General features: G+C 38.0%; 1 protein-coding gene across 2 annotated transcripts in view; it reads right to left on the reverse strand.

Moving 5' to 3' along the window:
- NAA15 (N-alpha-acetyltransferase 15, NatA auxiliary subunit) overlaps positions 1-26645 on the reverse strand; it is an 85196-nt gene that overhangs the window by 45667 nt on the left and 12884 nt on the right. For both annotated transcript variants that reach the window (XM_044268061.1, XM_044268060.1), the window contains exons 2-3: positions 4777-4861; positions 2575-2679 (exon numbers count right to left, since the gene is read on the reverse strand). In XM_044268061.1, the coding sequence (XP_044123996.1) occupies positions 2575-2679; positions 4777-4861 (190 nt within the window). The remainder of the gene's footprint in view (positions 1-2574; positions 2680-4776; positions 4862-26645) is intronic.

The following is a 26645-nucleotide window of genomic DNA, read 5'->3' on the forward strand; positions in this document are numbered from 1 at the left end:
AAAAATTTGAAGGCTAGTAAGGGCACAGGTAAGTAAACTATAGCTGGTTGTAAAAAATGCTATAAAGGGGGAAAAATATGTAAATTAATTCCACTCCCCTAATAGGTCCTTTTCTCTTCAGATCTTGATTATTGCAGTCACCTATCCTCCTGCCTTCAGTCTCTCTACTTTTATTCTCTCCAGAGTAACCTTTCTTTAAAAAAAAAAAAAAAAAGAAAAGAAAACACACATAAAATCAAAAGAAAATAATTCACTTTCTAGAAACTTGTAGTGTTTCTCTCTTAGATTTAAACCTTTCAATCTACCAACTTTTATGCCAGGGATCCTCAACAGAGTCAGTTAAATACATAGTGCCCGGGCGCCTGGGTGGCTCAGTGGGTTAAGCCGCTGCCTTCGGCTCAGGTCATGATCTCAGGGTCCTGGGATCGAGTCCCGCATCAGGCTCTCTGCTCAGCAGGGAGCCTGCTTCCCCCTCTCTCTCTGCCTGCCTGCCTCTCCATCTACTTGTGATTTCTCTCTGTCAAATAAATAAATAAATAAATACATACATACATACATAGTGCCCAGGATGGCAATTTAACTGAAAAACATATTTAATACCATAAATTTTATTTGAAAAATCTTTTCTTTCACAATATAAATGACAAAGTAAAGCTTAACACAATCTTCTCATTTGGCTAGTACATGTTTTTAAAAGCCTAAGGCACTACCCTCCATAATCTGGCCCCCATCACCTTTATTTCAGGACTTGATCACCTCTCAAGCACTGCAACTATCTTTTAACTGCTTCTAAACTCCTATAAATTTATACTTAAGGAGTTTAACATTGCTAAAAATTTAAAGAAACATACGTCCAACAAGAGGAACACAAATAAATACATACAGAACACTATGTAATCATTAAAAAGGATGAAAAAGTATCTACAAAAGTCTTACTAATTAGTCCTTTGATAACCTTAGAGTTTCCACTTACTCCCAACTCATTTCTGATTTATTGGATTAGTTATAATTTTTGAACAAGCTGTAACGTTTTATGTAATACTCAAACATGTTCCTATGTATGCTTCCAGTTAAGTACCTTCTTTCACCAGACTATAAATCCCTCAACAGCAAAATCCCTAACTTTTCTTCATTTGTAGTTTACCAGAGGTCTGGTAAACACCTGAAATTCAAAGTCTCAGCACTAAAAATTGTGCCAGCTCACAAAATAAGTAAAGAAATATTGTTTAGGGGCGCCTGGGTGGCTCAGTGGATTAAGCCGCTGCCTTCGGCTCAGGTCATGATCTCAGGGTCCTGGGATCGAGTCCCACATCGGGCTCTCTGCTCAGCAGGGAGCCTGCTTCCTCCTCTCTCTCTCTCTCTCTCTCTGCCTGCCTCTCTGTGATCTCTCTCCGTCAAATAAATAAATAAAATCTTTAAAAAAAAAAAAAAATTGTTTAAAATGGTTTGTAAAAAAAAAGTAACTTAATTTTAATACAAATAATTTTTAAAAAAACAAAAATATTAATTTTATGCAGGAAAAAAAAAAGCAACCCACAATTTTTTCTCTATCTTCCTTCAGACATTTGTACTTGCTCCTAACTTCACACTTCTCTTAAAATTTACCTTGTATAATACCTTGGAATTATCAAAAACTATGTTAAACATCTACCTCATCATTAAATCCTCAAAACACCACAATGAGATACATAGGGTTATCCTCATTTCATACACTAGGAAATGAAGTCTTAAGATCACAAAAAGATGATGAGGTGAAATTCAAACCTAAGGGAAGCTTACTCCAAAGCCTGTGCTCTTCATCAGTATACTATCTGCCCCTTTATTATTCTTATTGTATATTTTTTTTCTAAATTTATAATGATGATGAAATCTCCAGGGTGTTACTCTGTTTGTAATTGTGGGAAGAGCTTTTGCAAATATGGTACCTCCATCTGTGGGAGATAGGTTTCAAGACTCTCAAAAACGGCCTGAAACAATCAATAATACTGAAACCTATATACAGCTATGTTTTCTCCTTTACACACACCTATGATAAAACTTAATTTACAAATTAGGCATGGTAAGAGATTAACAATAACTAATAGCAAAATAGAACTATAACAATACACTGTAATAAAAGTTGTGTGAATGTGGCCTCTCTTTTAAATATTTTATTATACTGTACTCACCCTTTTCCTTGTGATGTGAGGTGATAAAATGCCTACATGATGAGATGAAGTGAAGTGAATGACGCAGGCATTGTGATGTCGGGTGGTAATACCACTACTGACCTGACAGTGCATCAGAAGGATCATGTGCTTCCAAACGGCAGGTGAGCTCGGGTAACTGAAACTGCAGAAAGTGAAACTGCGGATAAGGTGGGACTATGGTATTTTACAAGGTCAGTCCAATGTATCCGAATAGAAGTAATGTGAAAACAGGGGAGGTACACAAAAATGTTCCACGGTGACAGCTGTTACTCAATTTAAAACTCTGCAATTACACAGTAAGAGGAATCTAAGACTTCTGACTCCCAAATTGCTGTCTTAGCTTAAGACATCCCAAACCAATCCTTAAACATCTCCAAAAGGATACACACATGACTCTTCAAGTCATTTCTCAAACCTCTACGAACCAATTCGTATGCTTCTTCCTTTTTCCCCAAACAGTTCAATGTTAATCCTTTCATAGCCAGGGTTTCTATTTTTAAAAAAAGAAAAAGAAAGAAAATGAAGAAAAAAGAAAGTAATTAAACATTAACAATAATTAACAAAAAAGTAATCATAATCTGAAAAACAAATGTTACATTATCCTAAGAATTTAAACTTTCAAGAGGGTTACTTGGAAAAATTTCAGACTTCTACAGAATTAAAACATTTTAAAATTTGACAAACCAAGAAGAAACACATTTCTATAGTCTAGGCATCCCCAGAAATCTTTTCTAAATAAAAAGATACAAAAATGCATGGATATCTGGTAATTCCTATGCTAACAAGATACAATGACTCTATTCTTGTTCTTCAAAGGAATTCCATGGGTCACCTCATGTAATTAATCACTACCTTAAAGTATGGAAAACTTTACCTTAAAACAGACTTTATTTCTGTGAACCTAAGTTACATTAAAATTAAATTCACAGTTCAATGGTTAAACAATTCACATAAATTACCTAACAGTTCTGACTTTTCATCAATTTTTAAATGATTCTTTGGGATTACTACACCAAACACACAACAAAGAAAATGTCAGGCACCCGTCATTCACAATCAAAAGATTAACAGAGTTCAGGGAAATACTAAGTTCTCAAAAAAAGAAAAAGAAAAAAAGATTCCTAATTTTATAACATGCATGTTATGAAGCATATAGGAATAAAAAATACTCGTTATGATTTACTTAAATTTTAGGGCTAAAATTTATAATTTATAGAAGAATTAATTAAGAATAAAAAGGATTAAAAGAAAGGTATTACCCTGAGGAAAAATCAACATTTATTAGAAAAATACACTTAAGGAAATAGAAAAGAGGGGAAAATCAAGTACAAATCATTATAAGTCATATAAAACTTTAAAGGAAAAGGAAGCAAACAAAATATATTTGGCAAGTAGCCAAACTAGCAAGGTAGCGAACAGTATAAAATAGTCTTTGTTGTCAAATATGTAAAATCTATTCATACAAGTTTTACAAAACATCTTAAAAGTGCCTTAATGAAACCCTGTACTGCTAGTGAGTCTAAGACAAACCATCATTTTACATACTATTAAAATACTTTCAATTAAATTATGGCACTTCATATAACATACCATCACTCTAACAGAAAAAAATTTTTTTGAAGATTTTATTTATTTATTTGACAGAAAAAGAGAGAACACATGAATGGGGGAGAGGCAAGCAGGGAAGAGGGAGAAGCAGGCTCCCTGTGGAGCAGGGAACCCAACATGGGGCTCAATCCCAGACCCTGGGATCATGACCTGAGCCGAAGGTCAAGGCTTAACTGACTGAGCCACCCAGGTGCCCCAATTTAGATGGTTTTATTCCCCCTGCTTTCCACCTCCAATTTTATTATTACAGCAAAAACAGACAGGAGTAAAGAGAGCCGATAAGAACTATTGCTCTCTCCCTCTTCTTTAATACTAAAAGATTATCTAATTACTGAAGAGCCATGTTTCCTTAACTGTACAAATCAGACTTGTGAAAGCTTAGCTTTCCTATATGTCTTCACAAGTTCAGCTACACATTCTTACCCTACCAACATCTCACTGTCCAATCTTCCCTTCACCTAGGCAAAAGGTGTATGTAAATTTTCAGAACATTACTATACACAAATAAGTCTTAAACATGACTGTCTTGAAAACCCAAGATACAATGCTGAATAAAAAGATGCTAGCTCATAAGCTAAGGACAAAATGGACACTTTCTGAGTAAGCTTAATGTAAGACATCAAATTTTTCCAGCTCAACGTAAGTTCTAAACCAAAATTGTCTAATATCTTAAATGAGCATATTTATTAAATTTAAACATATCTGTCCCTGTTAATTTCCTCTGCCTTTCCTACAGCACTAATCTTCAAAACGGGAATAAACCAGAAATCAAGTAGAATGTGTCACAGTTTTCTTGACATTAAATTCAAACTACAGTATTAAAACATCTTCACAAAAGAGTTGGAGAAGGTCCATTCTGTCTGAAAAATAGTTAGGGCAGCTGAGATAGTTAGGGATTCATTACCCAAGTAAGTGAAGCCAGACATGTTAGCAAAGCTTTATTTACTTACACTTACTAGTATATGGTATTTATACTTACCTCCATGCTCTGCAAATTTGGGATTAGAAAGGATTTGTTTACAGAATTTCAACCCATTTCGATACTGTTTATGTTCATAACATCTCTGTCAAAACAAAAAAGAAAAAATTGGGTTCAGCAAGAAATGCAAACAATTTTAAATTCGATCCTAAAATTTTGATTGCTAAATACAACAGAATGATCAAATGTTATTTCCATATTCTCCTAAATCCCACTAAAATTCCAGTAAGAAAATAAAAATACAGAAGATTCAAATATAGAAAGTAAAAGCAAGACAGAGAGACAGAATACAGAGTATGTAAAATAAGAAATCATTAGCTCACTCCAAAATGTCCAGCAAATGTTATAGAAAATGAAATCTGCAAGAAAAAAAATGTATGGAAATTGTATTATAAAGTATTATTTTCTTCTTACCGAAGGAAAGAAATCTCTCAAACCACAGGAACAAACAAGTACATGCAAAATAATGCAGAATTAGAAAAAGATCTATAGGGGCGCCTGGGTGGCTCAGTGGGTTAAGCCGCTGCCTTCAGCTCAGGTCATGATCTCAGGGTCCTGGGATCGAGCCCCCACATCGGGCTCTCTGCTCAGCAGGGAGCCTGCTTCCCTCTCTCTCTCCCTGCCTGCCTCTCCCTCTACTTGTGATTTCTCTCTGTCAAATAAATAAATAAAATCTTAGAAAAAAAAAAGAAAAAGAAAAAGATCTATACCATGGCAGATCATAGTGAAATTTCAAAGCCTTGGAAATAAAGAAAAGGTCCTTAAAAACTTCCAGAGAGGGGAAAAAAGGCACATAAGAAGGATCTGTAATTAGAATGTCACTGAACTTTTATTCCAAAGTCACAATGCAATTCTGCTAACAACTAGAAAACCTTCAAAATTCAGAGTGAAATCAAGTTTTGACCTAGAATTCTAAAGCCAGCCAAATTATCAAGTATGTGAAAATGACACAGGCTTCTCAAAAAGTTAAAATTTTACCTCTATGCATTCTTTTTTATGAAGCTATTAAAAGAAAACAAACAAAAAAAGACAACATGGCACTTGGTAAATAAATTTAATACAGAAAAAAGAATAGAGAACAACTACTCCAAAATAAAAAAGGAAGCCAAAGGCCACCATGACACAGATTTCCAGTAAGGTCAAAATGGAACTCATAGATTTCATAATATGGAAATCATTATTCATAAGCAAATGACAGAAATTCAGACACTATTTGGGGAAAATGAGCAATAGGTCTACAGAAAACCAGGCAACTAAATGAGACAAGTATTAACTCTAGGAGAAATAAAGGCTTGTATAAGAAAGAAAAATATGGTCTTAGTGTAAAATGGAAGAGGGGGACATACTTTTTCATCATAAATGTTTTAGTGCTATTTGACTTTCAGGTATCAATGTGTGGTTTCACTAATAATTACTATTTTTTAATGTTTGTGGTTTTTTTAAGTAGGCTCCATGCCCAACGTGGACCCCAGTGCAGAACCTATACTCACTGCACTTAAACCAAGACTTGAGCCAAAAACAAGAGTCAGGTGCTTAACTGCATGAGCCATCCAGGTGCCCCAATAATTATTTTTCAAACCATTCTACTTGTTACAGAGAAAAGCCTGCATCTTAAAGATATAATGATCTATGCCAGAACTCACCATCATAAATTTAAGCAAATTTTACTCACAACTTTTAAAACAGGATCTTCAAAATCTGGGAGGGAGACTTAATGCAAATGATGACAAAAATCAAAGCAGAAAAAAATGTGTAGAAAGAAAAAAAAATGTGTAGAAAGAAATCAACTGCTTAAGCTCAATGCTAGGGCTAACTACAGAATAGTTCCATAACAAGTGTGTACTCATCATCTCTACTTTGCTATTTCTCACCTCAAACTTAATATATCCAAAACACAACTGAATTTTCCTCCCAGAATCTCTTCTGCACCAAGTCTTCTTAATCTCAGTAGATGCTCTGCCCTTAACTTACCCAACCAGATATGAAGGGGGGGAAAAAAAAAACCCAAAACCCTGTTTAGCTTTCTTTCACTCATACTTCCATCCTCTAGTACCATTAGTCCTCTATAAGAGCTTTCTAATTCCCTACCCCCTCTCCCTACCATCAACTATACACTTGGCAGGAGTTATCTGAGGATGAGAGAAGGGAAAGTAGAAGCAGTAACTGAGGGCTATCATCAACCATATGTAGTCAAAGAAACATAACTAATTAAATTTTGTGTTCCTACTTACTAAGTAGAAAGCCCAATTACAGTATAAGCATATTCTTCTTATAGTAATTATTTATAACCAGCTATAATTTATAATAATAATTAATGTAAACACTAGTTAAAAGGGACACTCTTGATGTGTCAGTATTTTCCAGGAACTATATACGTACAAAGACCTTTTAAGTGCATTGTTCTTAAAATCTTCAATTACCTTTCTGAAAATTTATTTCTTTATATATATATATGAATGTATATATTTTTTAGAAATTTTTTAAAGAATTTATTTATTTATTTGACAGATAGAGATCACAAGTAGGCAGAGGGGCAGGCAGAGGGAGAGGAGGAAGCAGGCTCCCTGCTGAGCAGAGAGCCAGATGTGGGGCTAGATCCTAGAACCCTGGGATCATGACCTGAGCCAAAGGCAGAGGCTCCAACCCACTGAGCCACCCAGGCGCCCTTATATTTTTTCTTTTTAAAGATTTTTATTTATTCATTTGACAGAGAGAGATCACAAGTAGGCAGAGAGGCAGGCAGAGAGAGAGGAGGAAGCAGGCTCCCTGCTTGAGCAGAGAGCCCGATGCGGGGCTTGATCCCAAGACTCCAGATCATGACCTGAGCTAAAGGCAGAGGCTTAACCCACTGAGCCACCCAGATGCCCCTGGGCGCCCCTATATTTTTAATTTTATCTAAGCAGGCTTCATGGCCGGTGTGGAGCCCAACATGGGACTTTAGATCAAGAGCTGATCAAGAGTGGGACACTTCGGCACCTGGGTGGCTCAGATGGTCAAGCATCTGCCTTCAGCTCCAGTCATGATCCTAGGGTCCTGGGATCGAGTCCCGAGTTGGGCTTCCTGCTCAGCAGAGAGTCTGCTTCTCACTCCCCTTCTGCTCCCCCTGCTTGTGCTCTCTCTGTCAAATAAATAAATAAAGAGTGACCAGAAAGCAGTAAGTTCAAGAATTTTCAGGGTTCACCTGGTACTGAGAATTCCAAATAGCCAGAATGGCAACTTCAGTGAAGACCTGCAGAATTCAGTAAATACTGCAAAAATGTCTACTCAGCAGAAGACAAAAACTAACCCTAGAATAAGTGTGCTCTAGACCCACTCTATGCAGAGTCCTAGGCTGATATACAAGTATCCTCACTGTCTGCTATTAACAAAGTTCAACACTCTTTAAAGACAGTTAAGTCACAGAAAACAATGCAGAATTCACAAATACCCAATATTCAACAAAATATTATTGGATAAGCTAAGAAGCAAGAAAACATGATCCATAACCAGGAGAAATAAGAAAAATGATGAAATAATGAGGTAAAAATATCAAGACAAGTAGATGCTCAAGAGTTTAAGAACATAAACATGAGAAAAGGGAAACAGAACATATAAAAAACAACCAAACAGTGCTTCTAGAGGTGCAAAATATAATATTATACAATGAAAATGTCATCAGATTAGAGGTACTGACATTGTAAAAGAAAAAATGAGTGAAAAAGAAGACACAGCAATAGAAACTACCCAAACTGAAATATAGAAAAAAAAAAAAAAAATAGAAAAAGTAGATGAGCAGAGTCCCCATGCATCTGTTGCTAAAAACTGTTGAGTACCAAGTCTTAAATATGTAGGGTAAAACTTCATGAAGCCAAACAATCCTTCTTTACAAAAGAAAAATCCTAAAAGCACCATAAATCTAAATGAAAAAGGTGTAACAATAAAGCTTCCATAAAAAAAATTTTATTTTTTTAAGATTTTATTTATTTGAGAGAGAGAGATCTCAAGTAGGCAGAGAAGCAGGCAGAGAAAGAGGGGGAAACAGGCTCCCCGCTGAGCAGAGCGCTCAATGTGGGGCTCAATCCCAGGACCCCGAGATCACAACCCAAGCTGAAAGCAGAGGCTTAACACACTGAGCCACCCAGATGCCTCAAAACCATTTTAAAATATCTTCACTATAGGTTCGGTTGACAGGCTCCTTTATCCCTTAAACAGGTAAGTTTAAATGTTTAACATAGTATTAATAAAATGCAATTTAACATAGTATTAATAAAATGCAAGCCAGGGACACCTGGGTGGCTCAGTCAGTTAAGCATCTGACTTCAGCTTGAGTCATGATCCCAGGTCCTGGAATCAAGCCCCACACTGGGCTCCCTGCTCAGTGGAGGAAGTTTGCCTCTCCCTCTCCATCTGTCTCACCACCTGCTCATGCTCTCCCTCTCTCACAATAGATAAATAAAATCTTTTTAAAAAAAAAAAAAGGCAAACCAGAGAAGACATAAGCAATGCCCAACAAAGATCCTGTATCTAGAATATATAAAGAACTCCTTTAAGTTAGTATCAAAAAGATAGCTCATTAAAAATTGGTCAAGGGGGCGACTGGGTGGCTCAGTGGGTTAAGCCTCTGCCTTCAGCTCAGGTCATGATCCCAGGGCCCTGGGATCGAGCCCCCCATCTGCATCTAGCTCCCTGCTCAGTGGGGAGCCTGCTTCCCACCCCACCCCAGCCTGCCTCTCTGCCTGCTTGTGACCTCTGTCAAATAAATAAATAAAATCTTAAAAAAATAATAAAAAATAAAAAATTGGTCAAGGAAGAGGGCCCGCGTGGCTCAGTCAGTTAAGTGTCTGCCTTCTGCTCAGATAATGATCTCAGGGTCCTGGGATCAAGCCATGCACTGGGCTCTCCACTCAGCAGGGAGTCTGCTTCTCCCCCTCCCTCCGTGCACTCTCTCTCTCATTCTACAAATAAATAAATAAAATCTTTTCTAAAAAATTAAAAAAATCGGGGAAGAGTTTTGAAAAAATGCACCCAAAAGAGGTTATACTAACAGCCCATAAGCGCATAAGAGGTGCTTAATTACATCAAAATAAACAAAAACATGCATTCACCAAAAGACAGGGAAAATGTGAACATTTATTAACAGCTGAGTTTACAAAAAAAAATACGTGAAAGCAGGGCACCTGGGTGGCTCAGTGGTTAAATGTCTGCCTTCAGCTTGGGTCATGATCCCAGGGTCCTGGGATCAAGCCCTGCATCAGGCTCCCGGCTCAGGGAGGAAGCCTGCTTCTCCCCCTCGCACTCCCCCTGCTTCTGTTCCCTCTTTCGCGGTCTCTCTGTCAAAAAAAATAAATAAAATCTTAAAAAAAAAAAATACGTGAAAGCAACAAAAAATACCTAATAACCTACCTGTATAATAGTAATAACTCAGCAAAAACTTACTGTATTTTTAAATTTACTTTGGATTAAGAATTGCTTTTATGTGGGGCGCCTGGGTGGTTCAGTGGGTTAAAGTCTCTGCCTTTGGCTCAGGTCATGATCCCAGGGTCCTGGGATGGAGCTCCACATCCGGCTCTCTGCTCAGCGGGTAGCCTGAGGTACGCTCAGGGGTAGGCCTCCCTCTCTGCCTACTTGTGACCTTTGTTGTCAAATAAATAAATAAAATCTTAAAATAATGGAGTCCCGAATCAGGCTCTCTGGTTGGCGGGGAGCCTGCTTTCCCCCACCCTCTGCCTGCCTCTCTGCCTACTTGTGATCTCTGTCAAATAAAAAAATAAAATCTTAAAAAAAAAAAAATTGTCTTTATGCCTAAGGCTTAAATTTACCAAAGCCAATACAATAAATATGGTACTAAAGGTCTTCTCTGGTAAAGTAAACAAATCATATAAAGTGTGGCCACTATGTCATAATCCTAGAATTAAATTTGTAGGTAATTTTTACAGACTAGTAACATTATGAATAGAAAAATTTACTTCAAGGAATTAGTCAAACAGTAAAGAGGTACCTATGGAATCAAATAGCTCTGGCTTTAACAGTGACTTCAGATAATAAACTAGTTACATAGTCTTAAGTACTTTGCTGAGTATCAGAAAGAATCCTTAAATCCTGGAGAAAACTTGCCAGGAAAAAACATGTAAAACAGTACTAACAGCTAATACTTGCTGCACATTTACTGAATGCCATGTACTGTGCTAAATGCCTTACAGGGAAAACTCATTTACTCTCACAATGTTATGAAGTAAGTATTCTTGTTATCCTCATTTTAGATGAGACATCTGAGGTCCAGGGAGATTATATCATTTGGCCAAGGTCACACAGCTACAAAATGATTGAAAAAAAAGATTTAAACCAGACAATCTGGATTCAGAGCCATTACGCCTAGCCATTATAAGTGCCTTTCTACTACAGTTGAGTAGTGTAGCACAGACCAAAACAAAAACAAACAAACAGGGGTGCCTGGGTGGCTCAGTGGGTTAAGGCCTCTGCCTTCGGCTCAGATCATGATCCCGGGGTCCTGGGATCGAGCCCCGCATCGGGCTCTCTGCTCGGCAGGGAGCCTGCTTCCTCCTCTCTCTCTCTGCCTGCTTGTGATCTCTGTCTGTCAAATGAATAAAATCTTTTAAAAAACAAACAAACAAACAAACAAAACCCAAGAAAAAAGAGAAAAGGTTCTTAAAGAAAACCTCTTAATTCAAACCGCCATGTAGAAAGCAGACAGGCAAGAAAGCAAGCAAGCTAGTTAGCTATATCGCATTACAGAGAGAACTGCTATTAACATTGTGATTTTTTTTTTAAAGATTTTATTTATTTATTTGTCAGAGAGAGAGGGAGAGAGAGCGAGCACAGGCAGACAGAGAGGCAGGCAGAGGCAGAGGGAGAAGCAGGCTCCCCGCCGAGCAAGGAGCCCAATGTGGGACTCAATCCCAGGACGCTGGGATCATGACCTGAGCCGAAGGCAGCTGCTTAACCAACTGAGCCACCCAGGCGTCCCAACATTCTGATTTTTTAATAAGGTTTTAGTTCAAAAACTATAGAACAGCCCACTGTCCCACAGTATAAATGTGAACCTGTATAAATATAATTGATAACAAGCATATAAAAATTATAGACATTTATATTCCCTTTTTAAAAAGATTTTTATTTATTTGACAGAGAAATCACAAGTAGGTGGGGCGGGGGGAGCAGGCTCCCTGCTGGGCAGAGAGCTGATGTGGGGCTCAACCCCAGGACCCTGAATTCATGACCTGAGCCAAAGGCAGAGGCCTAAACCACTGAGCCACTCAGGTACCCCTAGATATTTATATTCTTACTTGATATGCAAAATGTGACTTTGTTTTGTATAGCTGAACTTGAAATACTCGGGATTCCAGTTGCTTTTTTTTCTTGGTCTTACTGAAAATACCTTATACTGTTTACAGCACCACATTTTTCAAGGGGACTGCACACTAACTTCTCATTTACTCTTCGTGATACTCCTGTAAACTAGGAATGAAAGGGTTAATCCTTATTGTATAAGTAAGATTTAGAAAACAAGCAATTTACCTAGATGGTGGCAAAATTTAGACTACATCCTAGGCCCTCTGAGGCCCAGATGAAAGCACTTTCCATCATATGTAGAAATTTTATTAAATTTTATTAACATAAAATGTTATTAAAGGCTATCGTTTTTTTTGAGGGGGGGGAAACTTGGGTACCTCAAATGGTTAAATGGCTGACTCTTGATTTTGATTCAGGTCATGATCTCAAGGTCCTGAGATCTAGCCCCACATTGGACTCTACACTGGGTGTGAAGCCTGCTTAAGATTCTCTCTCTTCCTCTCTCCCCGACCCCTGACCCCTACTTGCATTACCTCTCTTTAAAAAAAAAAAAAAAAAAAAAAAGCCTATAGTTTCGAGGTGCCTGCTGGCTCTATCAGTAGAGCATGTGACTCACTCAATCTCAGGGTCATGAGTTCAAGTGCCACATTGGGAATGGAGCCTACTTAAAAAATAAATAAAAAATTTTAAAAGCTGGGGTGTCTGGATAGCTTAATCATTAAGTGTCTGCCTTCGGCTCAGGTCATAATCCCAGAGTCCTGGGACAGAACCCCAAGTCAGGCTCCCAGCTTAGCAGAGGTGTCTGCTTCTCCCCTGCCTCTCCTGCTCCCCCTGCTTGTGCTCTCTGTCAAATAAATAAAATCTTAAAAATTTTTTAAAAAGCGTATAATCTTTTAATAGACCTTCTAATCAAATCCAAACATTACCTCTTTTTTTTTTTTTTAAGATTTATTTTAGACAGAGAGGCGCATGCAGGAAGAGAGATAATCTCAAGCAGAATCTCCTTATCTCCTTTGAGTGGAGAGTCCAACTCAGGACATGATCTCAGGACCCTGAGATCTTAGCTGAAACCAACAGTCAGAGGTTTAACTGACTAAGCCACCCAAGAGCCCCTCACCTTGTTTCTTTTCTTTTCTTATTATTATTGCCAAATAAAAGGGCAACAGAAGTGCCAAAGTAAGGTGCGAAAAATGAACACACATAAATTAACTGGATAATTCCTCCGAATAATTCAGTTTACCGAATGAAAAATAAAAAACAAACTCCACTTTCTTTAAATGTGGTAATATTATACTAGCTAGCTTTTTATTTTATCACATTTCAAACCAATAATAAAGTTTCAATTCCTAATAATTATGTTCTCAATTAATGAAATCTGGCAGTCTTCCATTTTAAAATTATACTCAATGCCATTAAACCAATGATTGTGACCTGTAAAAATAATTCAAAATGGCATACTCCTCCAAAAAACTGCTAAGCATTCATCTCTCTATACTTAAGAATCAGTGTGTATTTAAGAGATATGGATCCCAGTCTCTTTTTCTCTTAAAAGCACTACTTCTACAACAGGTCACTTTTTACAAATGAAAGTAGTATTCCTAGTTTAATAGAAAAAACAATAGCAAATATAAAATATATAAAAAGTCCTTTATTGAACCATTCAAAAAGAGGAGATGTACAAAATGAAAAAAATCTGCTTATTTTTCAAAATTCTATGTAACACTATCACTAAATTAATTCTACAAAACTATATAAAAGGCAGGCATCATGACAAGATTTTTTTTTGTTTTTTAATGATTTTATTTATTTATTTGTCAGAGAGCTAGAGAGAGTACAGGCAGGCAGACAGGCAGGCAGAGGCAGAGGGAGAAGCAGGCTCCCTGCAGAGTAAGCCCAATGTGGGACTCGATCCCAGGATGCTGGGATCATGACCTGAGCCGAAGGCAGCCACTTAACCGACTGAGCCACCCAGGCGCGCCACATGACAAGATTCTTAATGCCTTGACCAATCCCACAGGCTGAATGTAAGTTTCTAAGGAACTTTTACTTAGGAAAAGAAAGACGCAAAATACCACATACAGTATACTTTGAAGAAAAGTTTCATATTTAATTCATTTAAAATAGATTTTAAAAAACAACATGGTAGACAGACATAGAAGTTCTCCACAGTGGAATCATCTAATTAAGTAAAAGTACAAGTCTACAGGGGTGCCTAGGTGGCTCAGTCAGTTAAGCATCTGACTCCTAATCTCAGCTCAGGTCTTGATCTCAAGTGTTGTGAGTTCAAGCCCAGTGTGGAGACTGCTTTAAGAAAAAAAAAAATAGAAGTAGTCTACAACCCTATCTCTAAAACTCTTGTATTTGGGAGTTCTTGAAATTCCAGAACTATAAGGATTTCCCCTGGTATGGAATGAATACCACAGTGCTCTATTTGTTCTCTTACCTATAACACAGGTATATGGTAATTCAAAATTAGACATAATAGTTTCAAAAACAGTAGAACATTGTAGACTAATACCTTCCATTAGGAATTAAACTTTAATACTAACACTATGCTCTAGAAAGGGTAAACCACAAGGCAACGGGGTGGCACAGTTGATTAAGCCTCTGACTTGTTTTGACACAGATGGTGGTCCCCCGGTCGTGGGATAGAGCCCCATGCTGGGCTCCACGCTGAGTGTGGAGTCAGCTTGATATTCTCTCTCCTCCTTCTGCCCCTCCAACTTGTGCTCGCTCTCTCTCTAAAAATAAGTAAATAGATCTTTAAAAAAAAAAAAAAAGTTAAAGCAAAATAGGATATAATTAAAATAGAGTAAACAGTCACAGCGCCTGGGTGGCTCAGTTGTTAAGTGTTTGCCATTAGCTCAGGTCATGATCCCAGTGTCCTGGGACTGAGCCCCACATCAGGCTCCCTCCTGGCTGCTTCTGCCTCTCCCAGTCCCCTTGCTTGTGTTCCTTCTCTCACTGTCTCTCTCTGTCAAATAAGTAAATAAAATCTTAAAAAAAAAAAAAGAATAAATGGACCTAATAGATTAAAATAAAAGAAAAAAATGTGCTAAATGATGATACCATATACTCTGAGACTCCTGCTTCCAAATGCATAGGAAAAACTGGCACAAATACTACTTCTGGAAAAAAAAGAAAAAGAAAAAAGATGAAACTTCTGCTAAGCATAAAACAAGTAAATATGAAATAATTGTTTTCAGATGTTGTATGAGAGCCAACACAAGGTTGTCATCTCAGAAGGGAATCAAGGTAAACTCCAAGAAAATCCTTTTCTCTGCCTAGACGCATTTTCCAGACTGTAGAATTGGGAGGGGAGGGAGAATACGGTTGGGGTGGGGAGCAAACAACATGGCAATCTCACTGATCTCAGCAGATAATGTGAGTTAGAAAGAGCTCCAATACTTAGTATTTATGGGGCAGGGTACCGGAGAGAACTATACAAAGATGAAGCTTTGGAAATCTGTGCAGGAAATTTCAGTCAAATATATTTTTTTAAGATTTTATTTATTTGACAGCCAGCAAACAAAGGGGCAGAGGTAGAGGCTCTCAAGTGACTCTGCACTGAGTGCAGAGTCTACATGGGGCTCAATCTCACAACCGTGAGATCACGACCCAAGACAAAATCAAGAGCTGGATGTCTAACTGACTGAGCCACTCGGGCACCCATGAATCTTTTGTCAAATATTAAGCTAAGTGGGTTGACTGAAAGATTCTACAGAAGCTAGGCAAAAACAACTATGAACTAGCATGAACAGAGTAACTACTGGTGCTCATTCATACATGGATGGGAGGAGACATCTGAGTTCCCAACAACCAGTTAGAGACTTCATTAAATACTCCAAGATTCAGTAGAGACCTAGAAAGCCAACACTTTAGGAATAAGGCTAATCTAGATCTACTTTTATTAAAGCCTTAAAACAAGCCCTGGAGAGAAGCTAACATACAAGCAAATTAACAGTCTGTCAAAACAAAATTCTACTAAGACAGACAACAGAAGCCAGACGTTCAACGTCCTAGTGTGTATTAATACCTAATATTATGAAAAAAAATTATTAGAAAGGTGAAAAAGCAAAAATTGTGACCCACAACCTATAGGGAAAAAAAATCAAGAGAAATTCAAAAATAATGATGATGGAAATAGCAGAGACTTTAAACCAGTGAACTATTAGGTAATAATAAAGGACTAAAAGAAAAACATGGACCCAATCAGAAAACAGAAAAACTCAATAGAAAAATGCAAACTTTGTGGTGGGGGGAGGCACCTGGCTGGCCTCAGTCAATGGAATATGTGACTCAATCTTAGGGTCGGGAGTTCAAGCCCAACATTGAGGATAGTTAACTTTAAAAAAAAAAAAAAAGAAGAAGAAGAAGAAGAAAAGATGGGCTCTTGGCTGGCTCAGTCTGTGGAACATGTGACTCTTGATCTTGGGGTTGTGGGTTCAAGCTCCATGTTGGGTACAGAGAGTACTTAAAAATAAAATTTTTTAAATTTATTTTTAAAAAACAAGAAAAATCGAAGCTTTAAAAAAAAAAAAAAAAGGACATTGTAGACTAAAAAATACCAAAAAGTGAATAGTTAATCATATAGGCTCAAAATATTAGACACTGCAGAGATTTTGAAGCCAGTACAGTGAACATAAAACCACTGAGAGAACTTAAAGTGGCTGCAATGAATGTGAAAACATGCAACAGAAATGATCCAAAATGGAAGCTGAAAGAGGAAAATGAAGGGGGCAGCAGGGAAAGAAAACAGACACACTCAATGACCTGTGGAATAACAGTCTACATAGACTACATACACAGTCTACATAGACTACAACAAGTAGTCTAAAAGTATAACACATACATGTAACAGGAACACCAAAAGAAAATAAAGACTGAAGTGGGATAAATATAAAAAACTGCAAATTTGGGGCACCTGGGTGGCTGAGTCAGTTAAGCGTCTGCCTTCAGCTCAGGTCATGATCCAGGGTCCAGGGACTGAGCCCCTCATCAGGCTTCCTGATCAGTGGAGAGCCTGGTTCTCTTTCTCCCCCTGCTTGTGTGCTCGTTCACGTTCACTCTCCCTCTCTCTCTGTGTCAAATAAATAAATACTAAAAAACAAACAAACAAACAAACAAAAAAACGCAAGTGTAATAAAAACTCTAAATCGGCAGATCCAAGAATCTCAACAAACCCCAAGCAAGATAAACTGAAATAAGATGGGAAGAGAACAGAGGCACATCAAAATCCAATTGCTGAAAAGTAACAGAAGAAAAGCCTGTATTATAAAAGAAGGTCTCCAATTATCTCAGCTTCTACCTTAAGAAATTAGAAAAATAAGAGCAAATTAAACTTCAAGTAAGCAGAAAGGAAACAAAAAAGATTAAGAGCAAAATCAATGAAATAAAAAGAAGGAAAACTGAGGAAACCACTGAAACCAAAAGTTAGTTCTTTGGGATCAATGAATTTGTTAAGCTCTAGCCAGACACAGGCATAATCACAAAAGTGCAGAGTACAGTGAATTAACTAGAACCCCAGTTTTCTAGCTAGAGGATGAAAAGAGAAGACTCAGGGAAACAGAAAAGTACCAACAATTCACAGAAAAGGAGGAAATAGAGAAAGCAACCCTATAATCATTTATGAACTCCACGGTTCAACCCTAAACGGCACATACATGGATGGACCTGATCCTATTCATGATACCGAAGACTGAGAAATGAACCAAAAGATACACTTTCTAAGACTCATATTAGTTACATGGTGGCACATACAGGATTTTAAAACTGACTACAAAGATTTTAAAAAGTGAACTGATATTACAACCATAGCCAAAAGAAAGAGTTGAAACTTGCAGCCTGAACCTAACCAGATTTGCTAAAACAAAAATAACATTCTCCACAGGATCTCAGTAAGACCCAGATTCTGGTAAGCTGATATTCAAAAAGTCCAGGATAAAATTCAAAATTATATGGCATGCAAAGACACAGGAAAAATCTCAACTTGCAAGAAAAAAGACAACTTATGGATGCAAGTATGGAGATGAGAGAGATTTAAGACTTGAAATTAGCTATTATAAAAATACCAGAAGAAGCAATTACTGAACACTTTCCAACACTCTTTTTGGGAAGATAAGAAAACTCATCATATGGGCTCAATACTGGAATGGAGATAACAGGAAAGAATCAGTGTACTGGTCAATCAATAAGAAAAATTTATCCAATCTGAAGAACAGAGAAAAAGACTTTTTAAAAAAATGAACATAGACTTAGGCACTTGTGCCAGAGGAATCCTGGAAGAGGGGATCCTCTGGGATCCCCTAGGTGGCCCAGCACATTTCATCAGCCACCAATGCCTGAGGTGAGGCACTATATGGTACCATGAGGTCATCGCAAATCAAACTCATGATGTTAAGTAACAGAACTTTTGTCATAATACTGAAAATTATTCCACTATTCTTCCCTAGGAAAATGATCTCTAATTTGACTAACATGAAGGAGGCTGGAGCACATGGGTGGCTCAGCTGGTTAAGTGTGTGACTCTCTATTTAGGCAAGTGTCTGACTCTCTATTTAGGCTCAGGTCGTGATCTCAGGGTCATGGGATCAAACCCTGCATCGGGCTCCATGCTGGGTGAGGAGCCTGCCAGGAGTTCTCTCTTTCTCTCTCCCTCCCTCCGCACACTCCCCACTTGCATGCTCTCTCTCAAATATATATATAATAAAATGAAATGAATATGAAGGCTGTTAAGAAATCTCCAAACAGGTGGTTGTTTATATAAATAGAATAGCTGGCCGTGCCTGGGTATCTCAGGCAGTTGGGTGACTGGTGCTTGGTTTTGGATCAGATCATGGTCTCATGGGTTGTGGGACTGAGCCCCCACATGGGGCATGGTGCTCCGTGGGAAGTCGGCTTGAAGATGCTCTCCCTCTACCCCTCTCCCCACTTGCACAAGTACTCTCCAAAAATAAATCTTTAAGAAGTAAATAAGTTAAAAAGAATACAATAGTTGGACAAGGAGTGCCTGGGTGGCTCAGTCAGTTCAGCACTGCCTTCTGCTCATGCCTTCAGGTCATGATCTCAGGGTCCTGGCATAGAGTCCCAAATAGGGTTCTCTGCTTGGCAGGGAGTCTCCTGGTCTCTCTCTCTCTCCCTTTGTGTGAGCTCTCACTCTCTCTCACTGCCTCAATAAATAAATAAAATCTTGGGGAAAATTTAAAACAAAAACAAAAACAGAATAACTAGACAAGTTATGAAAAGCCCCAAGGTGGTTTTTTTTATACAACCAAGGGGAAAGAAGGGCCTGAGATAATGGAAATGTTCTACATCTACAAGATGTTCTACATCTTGAAACTATGTAAGGTTATCTATTGCAGAAATAAAGTTCATCGACCTTTTCTGAATCCTTGTTACAGAAAAAACAGTTCCCTAGAAGAGGGAACTATGACAGGGCAAATAAAGAAACTAGGCCAAAACTGTACATACAATTTAGATTTGGCGTTAAGATTACATGATTTTCTTTAGTATTATATATATCCTTCCATTGCTTTCCTTCAGCTAATGCCAAGAAACATTTCATTCTTTAAAACTGAAAAGAATATAGCTTCAAATCAAGCTAAATGATAAAAGCCAAACTTGACTTTAAAAGTCAACCATGTTGAAATGATGCCTGGGATTTCTTCAAAATAGTCTAAGGGGTAGAGGTCACAGATGAAAAAGAAGGAACCACAGTTGGTAAATATCAAAATTAGGAGATAGGCTCATTATATTATTTTCTTTATTTTCACATGTTTGAAAATTTTCACAATTAAGTTAAAAAGAAAACAAGTCTTAGGTATGCCAAAATCAAATCAAGAAGCGTTTATTCAGGGGTGCCTGGGTGGCTCAGTAAGTTAAAGCCTCTGCTTTCGGCTCAGGTCATCTGGATCAAGCCCCACAACCCATCCCGCTCTCTGCTCAGCAGGGAGCCTGCTTCTCTTCCTCTCTCTCTCTCTGCCTACTTGTGATCTCTGTCAAATAAATAATTTTTTTTTAAAAAAAGAAGCATTTATTCACTTACCAGAAGCCTGACTAGCCACTTAGTGCCAGTGTACTGGAGCTAGTTTAGTGATTCTACTTCTGCAGAGCAGAAAGATATGGTGAAAGACCACATAAAGCCTTAGGAGTCAGAGATTAGAGCTGTAGCCATTTAACATTTCAGTTCATCAATAATTAAATAAAAATTAAGATTCTTAAGGGGCACCTAGATGGTTCAATCACTTAAACATCTGACCTGTGATTTCAGCTTAAGTCATGATCTCAGTGTTGTGAGATCAAGCCCATGTGGAGCTCACTTTGGGTGTGGAGACTGCTTAAGATTCTTTCTCTCCTTCTGCCCCTCCCTCCTTTTCCCTTTAAAAAAAAAAAAAAAATTAAAATTCTTCAGTAAAGCTCTCACACTACCCAAATCTCAGGTGAACAGTGGCTAATGTCCTGGAAATTCAGATGGAGAACGCTTCCATCACCATGAAAAATTCTATTGGACAACAATGGTCTAGAGTTCAAATCCTAGCAGCCACTGAAAATACAGCTTGTATCACTGGCCCAACTATAGCCTCAACTATATGATCAACTACCATGCAGGGTTTAGGTAAGAACTGAATACAAACTTTATAAAGAACCTGAATAAGGGGGTGCCTGGGTGGCTCAGTGGGTTAAAGCCTCTGCCTTCGGCTCAGGTCATGATCCCGGGGTCCTGGGATCGAGCCCCACGTTGGGCTCTCTGCTCGGCGGGGAGCCTGCTTCCTCCTCTCTCTCTGCCTCTCTGCCTACTTGTGATCTCTGTCTGTCAAATAAATAAATAAAATATTTAAAAAAAAAAAAAGAACCTGAATAAGCACTCAATCAAAGTGTTTAAATAGGGGCACGTGGCTGGCTCAGTCAGTGGAGCAATGACTCAAGCTCTGAGTTCCAGCCCCATGTTGGGAGTAGAGTTTACTTTAAAAAACAAACGAACAAAAATTTTAAGTTTAAATAAAGCACTAAGGTATCAGTTACAGCTTACAATATTTATACCTAACCAAGATTGACTGAGCACAGAGGAATATGAAAGCAGAAACTAAATTAAATTATACAACCAAGGGGAAAGAAGGGTCTGAGATAATGGAAATGTTCTACATCTTGAAAGGGGCATATAGGTTACACAGACATATGCAATTGTCAAAATGAATAGAACAGTACCCTCAAGACAACTAATAAAATAGTACACTCAAGACCCGTGCATGTTACTGTAAATTATACTTTGACTTTTGAAATTTAAAAAAAAAAAAAAAGAAAACAGAGGGACACTTGGGTGGCTGAGCACGGAGCCTGCCTCTCCTTCTGCCTGCTGCTCCGCCTGCTTGTGTGCGCATCTCTCTCTCTCTCTGATAAATAACTAAAATCTAAAAAGAATCTCCATTTACAACACTAAAAGTCTAGTAATTAAACTGAACTTATCAGGTCAAAAATCAACTCACCCTTCTATACAATTTGCACCCTGAGGGATTATATATCAAGTATTTTTGTTTAAAAAAAATAATTAAAAAAAGAGAGAAAAAGAAAACACAGAGGGACACTCGAATGGTACAGTCAGTTAGGCATCCAACTCTTGGTTTTGGCTCAGGTTGTATTCTCGGGTTCATGAGATCAAGTTCCAAGTTGGGCTCCAATGCTCCGCACAGAGTCTGCTTCAGACTCGCCTTCCTTCCCCTTCTGACCCTCCCTGCTGCACTCTCTCTCTCTAAAATAAATAAATAAATCTTTAAAAAACAAAAAACAACATAGGATCTCTACCTCTATCTTCTTTCCCAAAATTATTTTAGTTGCAACTTCCATTTGCAGACAATATATTGTCCTTCTCATATCATACAATTTCTGGCAAACCACAAGCACCATGAAAAGAAATCCTAAGGATGACTACTTTCCTCCTAGTTTTATACTATTTTTTTAATGTTTCTCTTATTTCTACAATAAAAAAACAAAACTAAGATCCACTGAGAGAAGACTTAACAAGTCCAGGCTACTTTCTAGTCTCTAGTCAAAAGAAACCCTAAACATCACCTGGTGCAAGTGGTCACATAGCTCCTATGTGCTGCCAGCTCACTCTATTAAAATGTTTTCAGATATACTGAGCCAAAATCTCACTCTGCCTTCTGTTTGCTGATTTTAGCTTTGTACGAGTTCAGTTTTCTGGGGCACCTGGGTGGCATAGTCGTTAAGCGTCTGCCTTCAGCTCAGGTCATGATCCCAAGGTCCTGGGATCAAGCCCCGCACTGGCTCCCTGCTCAGTGGGAAGCCTGCTTCTGCTTCTCCCTCTCCCTCTGCTGCTCCCTCTTGCTTGTATTTCCTCTCTCGTTGTCTGTCTGTCTGTCTGTCTGTCTCTCTCTCTCTCGTCAAATAAATAAATAAATAAAATCTTTATTTAAAAAAAAAAAAAAAAGAGTTCAGTTTTCTCTTTCAGGCTAACCATCCTTGTTCTTTAACTGTTCCTTTTAGGAAAGTTTTAAGTCCTTTAACAACCTGGGCCACTCTCTGAGGTTAATACAGTATTGTTTCCATACTTTTATAATTTTTCAAAACTAGTAAAATTTCTAAAAAAAGAAAAAGAATCATTTAAAGATTTTATTTATTTATTTATTTGACAGGCAGAGATCACAAGGAGGCAGAGAGGCAGGCAGAGAGAGGGAGAGAGAGGGAAGCAGGCTCCCTGCTGAGCAGAGAACCCGATGCGGGACTCGATCCCAGGACCCGGAGATCATGACCTGAGCCGAACGCAGCGGCTTAACCCACTGAGCAACCCAGGCGCCCAAGAAAAAGAATCATTTAAATGAGGTTTGTAAATTTTGTTTTTCTAAATCATTTTTTTAAATTGTATTTACTATTTCACAAAACAAAAGGCTTATCAGTATTTTAAAAGTAACAGATACACAGTCTCAAAATAAAACAAAGAAAGTTCTGTAGGAATTTTACACCAATATTCTTGTGGCATATCAGCCTGAGGGAGTCAATGGTCTATATCTTTCTTAAATTTTGGACACAGAAGTTAAAATCTGATTTGGTCTTACTAGCAGCAGAATTCAATGTGACAATCACCATCTACTTTCTGGATACTACACCACTGTTAATGCATTGTAAAATGTGTTTTATCTTACTTCTTTTTTTTTTTTTTTCTCAGTGTTCAACTACATCACCTGAGAAAAAAGTTGAAGATTTCAGATTCTGCGTAATATGAACAGAACTCTGCTAAAGAAATGCTGTTAGCTATGAGCTCTAATGCTAGTGATAGGACAAAATTCAGTAAAACTCACAGGTACATACACATTTGATAGTCAACTATATAATAGAACCTTGTAATTATTTCAATACTAAATACTTCCAAGAGAGTCTGAAGAGAAACAATGTAGTGGCCATGAAAACACAGAAACAGAAGTATAATCAATTACTCAGTTTTATATGTATAAAACCTGAACTGCAATTAAAAAAAAAAGACACTATTATTGATAAGCATAGCACATAAAACCAAAACTAAACTCTTTATAGCATAAAGGCTGCCCACTAATTTCTAAACATGCCACAAATCCTCACAAAAACCACAGGCCAAGAAAGAGAGCAAACAAAATCACCCAAAACCAGCTTCTTAAGATGAGATAAGTAAAATATTCCAGCTTGCATATACATGCATAACCACCCAAGATCAGAAGCTCCCATAGGAACTGAGCAATAATACAGGGCCAAAGTGGTGGCTGAATGTATGTAATCTTACCTAGGATTCACTCAGAAGAAGGCCCCATCTTGAAAGAAAGTACTAAGAGACACAATGGATAAGAGTAATGGCTACTGGACATCAAGAAGAAAGGCTTTAAAGTCTGTGAAGACCATCTCTTCAACAAATGATGTTGGGAAAAATGGACAACAACATACACAGGATTGAAACTGGACACTTTCTTATACCATACACATAAAATTCAAAATGGATGAAAGACCTAAATGTGAGACATGAAACCATAAAAATACTAGAAGAGAACACAGGCTGTAGTTTCTTTGACATTAGCATTAACAACTTCTAGATATGTCTCCAGAGGCAGGGGAAACAAAAGCAAAAATAAACTATTGAGACTGTATCAAAATAAAAGACTTCTGCAGAGTGATGGAAACAATCAACAAAACAAAAAGGCAACCTAGTGAATGGGAAAAGATATTTGCAAATGACATATGAATAAAGGGTTAGTATCCAAAGTACATAATTAATTTGCAAAACTCAACACCCAAAACACAAATAATCCAATTTAAAAATGGGCAGAAGACACAAAAAGATACTTCTCCAAAGACATACAGATGGCCATCAGACACATGAAAAGATATCACTTACCATCAGGGAAGAGCAAATTAAAACTACAATGAGGTATCACCACCTCACACCTGTCCAAATGGCTAAAATCAAGAACACGAGAAACAACAGGTATTGGCGAAGATGTGGAGAAAGGGGAACCCTTTTGCACTTAAAAGTGGGAATGTAAACTGGGAGCTACTGTAGAAAACAATATGGAGACTCCACCAAAAGTTAAAAACAGGAACACCTGAATGGCTCAGTCGGTTGATTGAGCATCTTCTTCAGCTCCGGTCATGATGCCAGGGTCCTGGGATAGAGCACATCAGGCTTCCTACTCAGTGGGGAGTCTGCTTCTCCCTCTGCATGCACTCCCACCTAACTTGTGCTCTCTCATGCGTGCTCTTTCTCTCAAATAAATAAAATCTTTAAAAAACAAGGTTAAAAACAGGGGTGCCTGGGTGGCTCAACTGGTTAAGCATCTGACTCTTGATCTCGGTGTTGTGAGTTCAAGCCCCATGCTGGCTCCATGGGGAGCCCATAAAAAAAAAATTAAAAATAGGGACACCTAACTGGCTCAGTTATAGAGCTTGCAACTCTTGATCTCAGGGTTGTGGGTTCACGCCCAGTGTTGGAATTACTTTAAAAAGAGAGATTACTTAGTGCTCGCTTCGGCAGCACATATACTAAAAGAGAAATTACTTTAAAAAAAGATGACTTAAAAATAATTTTTTTAAAGATTTTATATATTCACTTGAGAAAGAGAGCATGGTGGGGGACAGGAAAGAGGGAGAGGGAGAAGCAGACTCCCTGCTGAGCAGGGAGCCCAATGTCAGGGCTCAATTCCAAGACCCCTGCATCATGACCTGAGTCGAAGGCTCATGCTTAACCAACTGAGCCACCCTGGTGCCCCTTAAAAATAAAATCTTAAAAAGTTATCCAGCAGTTACACACTAGACATTCACCCAAAGAATATAAAAACACTAATTCAAAGGGATATATGCACCCCAATGTTTATAGCAGCATTATCAACAATAACCAAATTATGGAAAGAGACCAAAGGTCCACTGAATGATGAATGGATAAACAAGATGTGGTATATATACCAATGGGAACAATGGGATATTACTCAGCCATAAAAAAGAATGAAATCTTGCCACTTGGAATGACATGGGTGGAGGTAGAGCATGTTAGGTTAAGTAAAATAAGTCAGAGAAAGACAAATACCATATGATTTCAATCACATATGGAATTTAAGAAATAAAACAAATAAGCAAAGGGGGAAAACACAGGCAAACCAAGAAACAGACTCTTAACTATAGAAAACTGATGGTTACCAGAGGGAAGGTAGGTGGAAGATGGGTGAAACAGGTGACGGAGATTAAGGAGTACACTTGTGATGAGTGCAAGGTGATGTATGGAAATGTTGAATCGCTATATTGTATACCTGAAACTAATGTTACACTGTATGTTAGCTGGAATTTAAATAAAAACTTAGGGACGCCTGGGTGGCTCAGTTGGTTGGACGACTGCCTTCGGTTCAGGGCGTGATCCTGGAGTCCCGGGATCGAGTCCCACATCGGGCTCCCAGCTCCATGGGGAGTCTGCTTCGCTCTCTGACCTTCTCCTCGCTCATGCTCTCTCTCACTGTCTCTCTCTCAAATAAATAAATAAAATCTTTTAAAAATAAATAAATAAATAAATAAAAACTTAAAAAACAAAAAAGATCAAAGATGACAGTTTTAGCAAGGCACAGCATTCGGGGAGAAGGAGGCACCTTAGAAGAAGGAATTGACACTTGAAAGCATAATAGAGAAAGAAACCACTGAAGATGAAGACGCTACTAAAATAATGATAGAACAATTGGGAGATATATAATTATTTAAAAAAACGATTCACTGTAGCAACAAAAGAGGGTGCTCTCTTGAACTAAGAGACTGAGGAAGCCACACAAACCTCAATCCAAAAATAAAACTGTCCAAGGGCGCCTGAGTGGCTTCAGCTGGTTAAGCATCTGCCTTCAGTCATAGTCTCAGGATCCTGGAATCAAGCCCCGAGTCGGGTTCCCTGCTCAGCGGAGAGTCCGCTTCTCCTTCTCCCCCTGATCCTTCTCTTCCTCTCTCTCTCAAATAAATAAAATCTTTTTTAAAAAATTAGAAATAAATAAAAAATAAAACTGTCCAAGCATTAGTCTAGTAAAATCCATCACAACCTGAACAGAAAAAGAAAAAAAAACAAAAAACAAAAC

This window comes from Neovison vison, chromosome 11, assembly GCF_020171115.1.
Source record: "Neovison vison isolate M4711 chromosome 11, ASM_NN_V1, whole genome shotgun sequence".
Classification (NCBI taxonomy): domain Eukaryota; kingdom Metazoa; phylum Chordata; class Mammalia; order Carnivora; family Mustelidae; genus Neogale; species Neogale vison.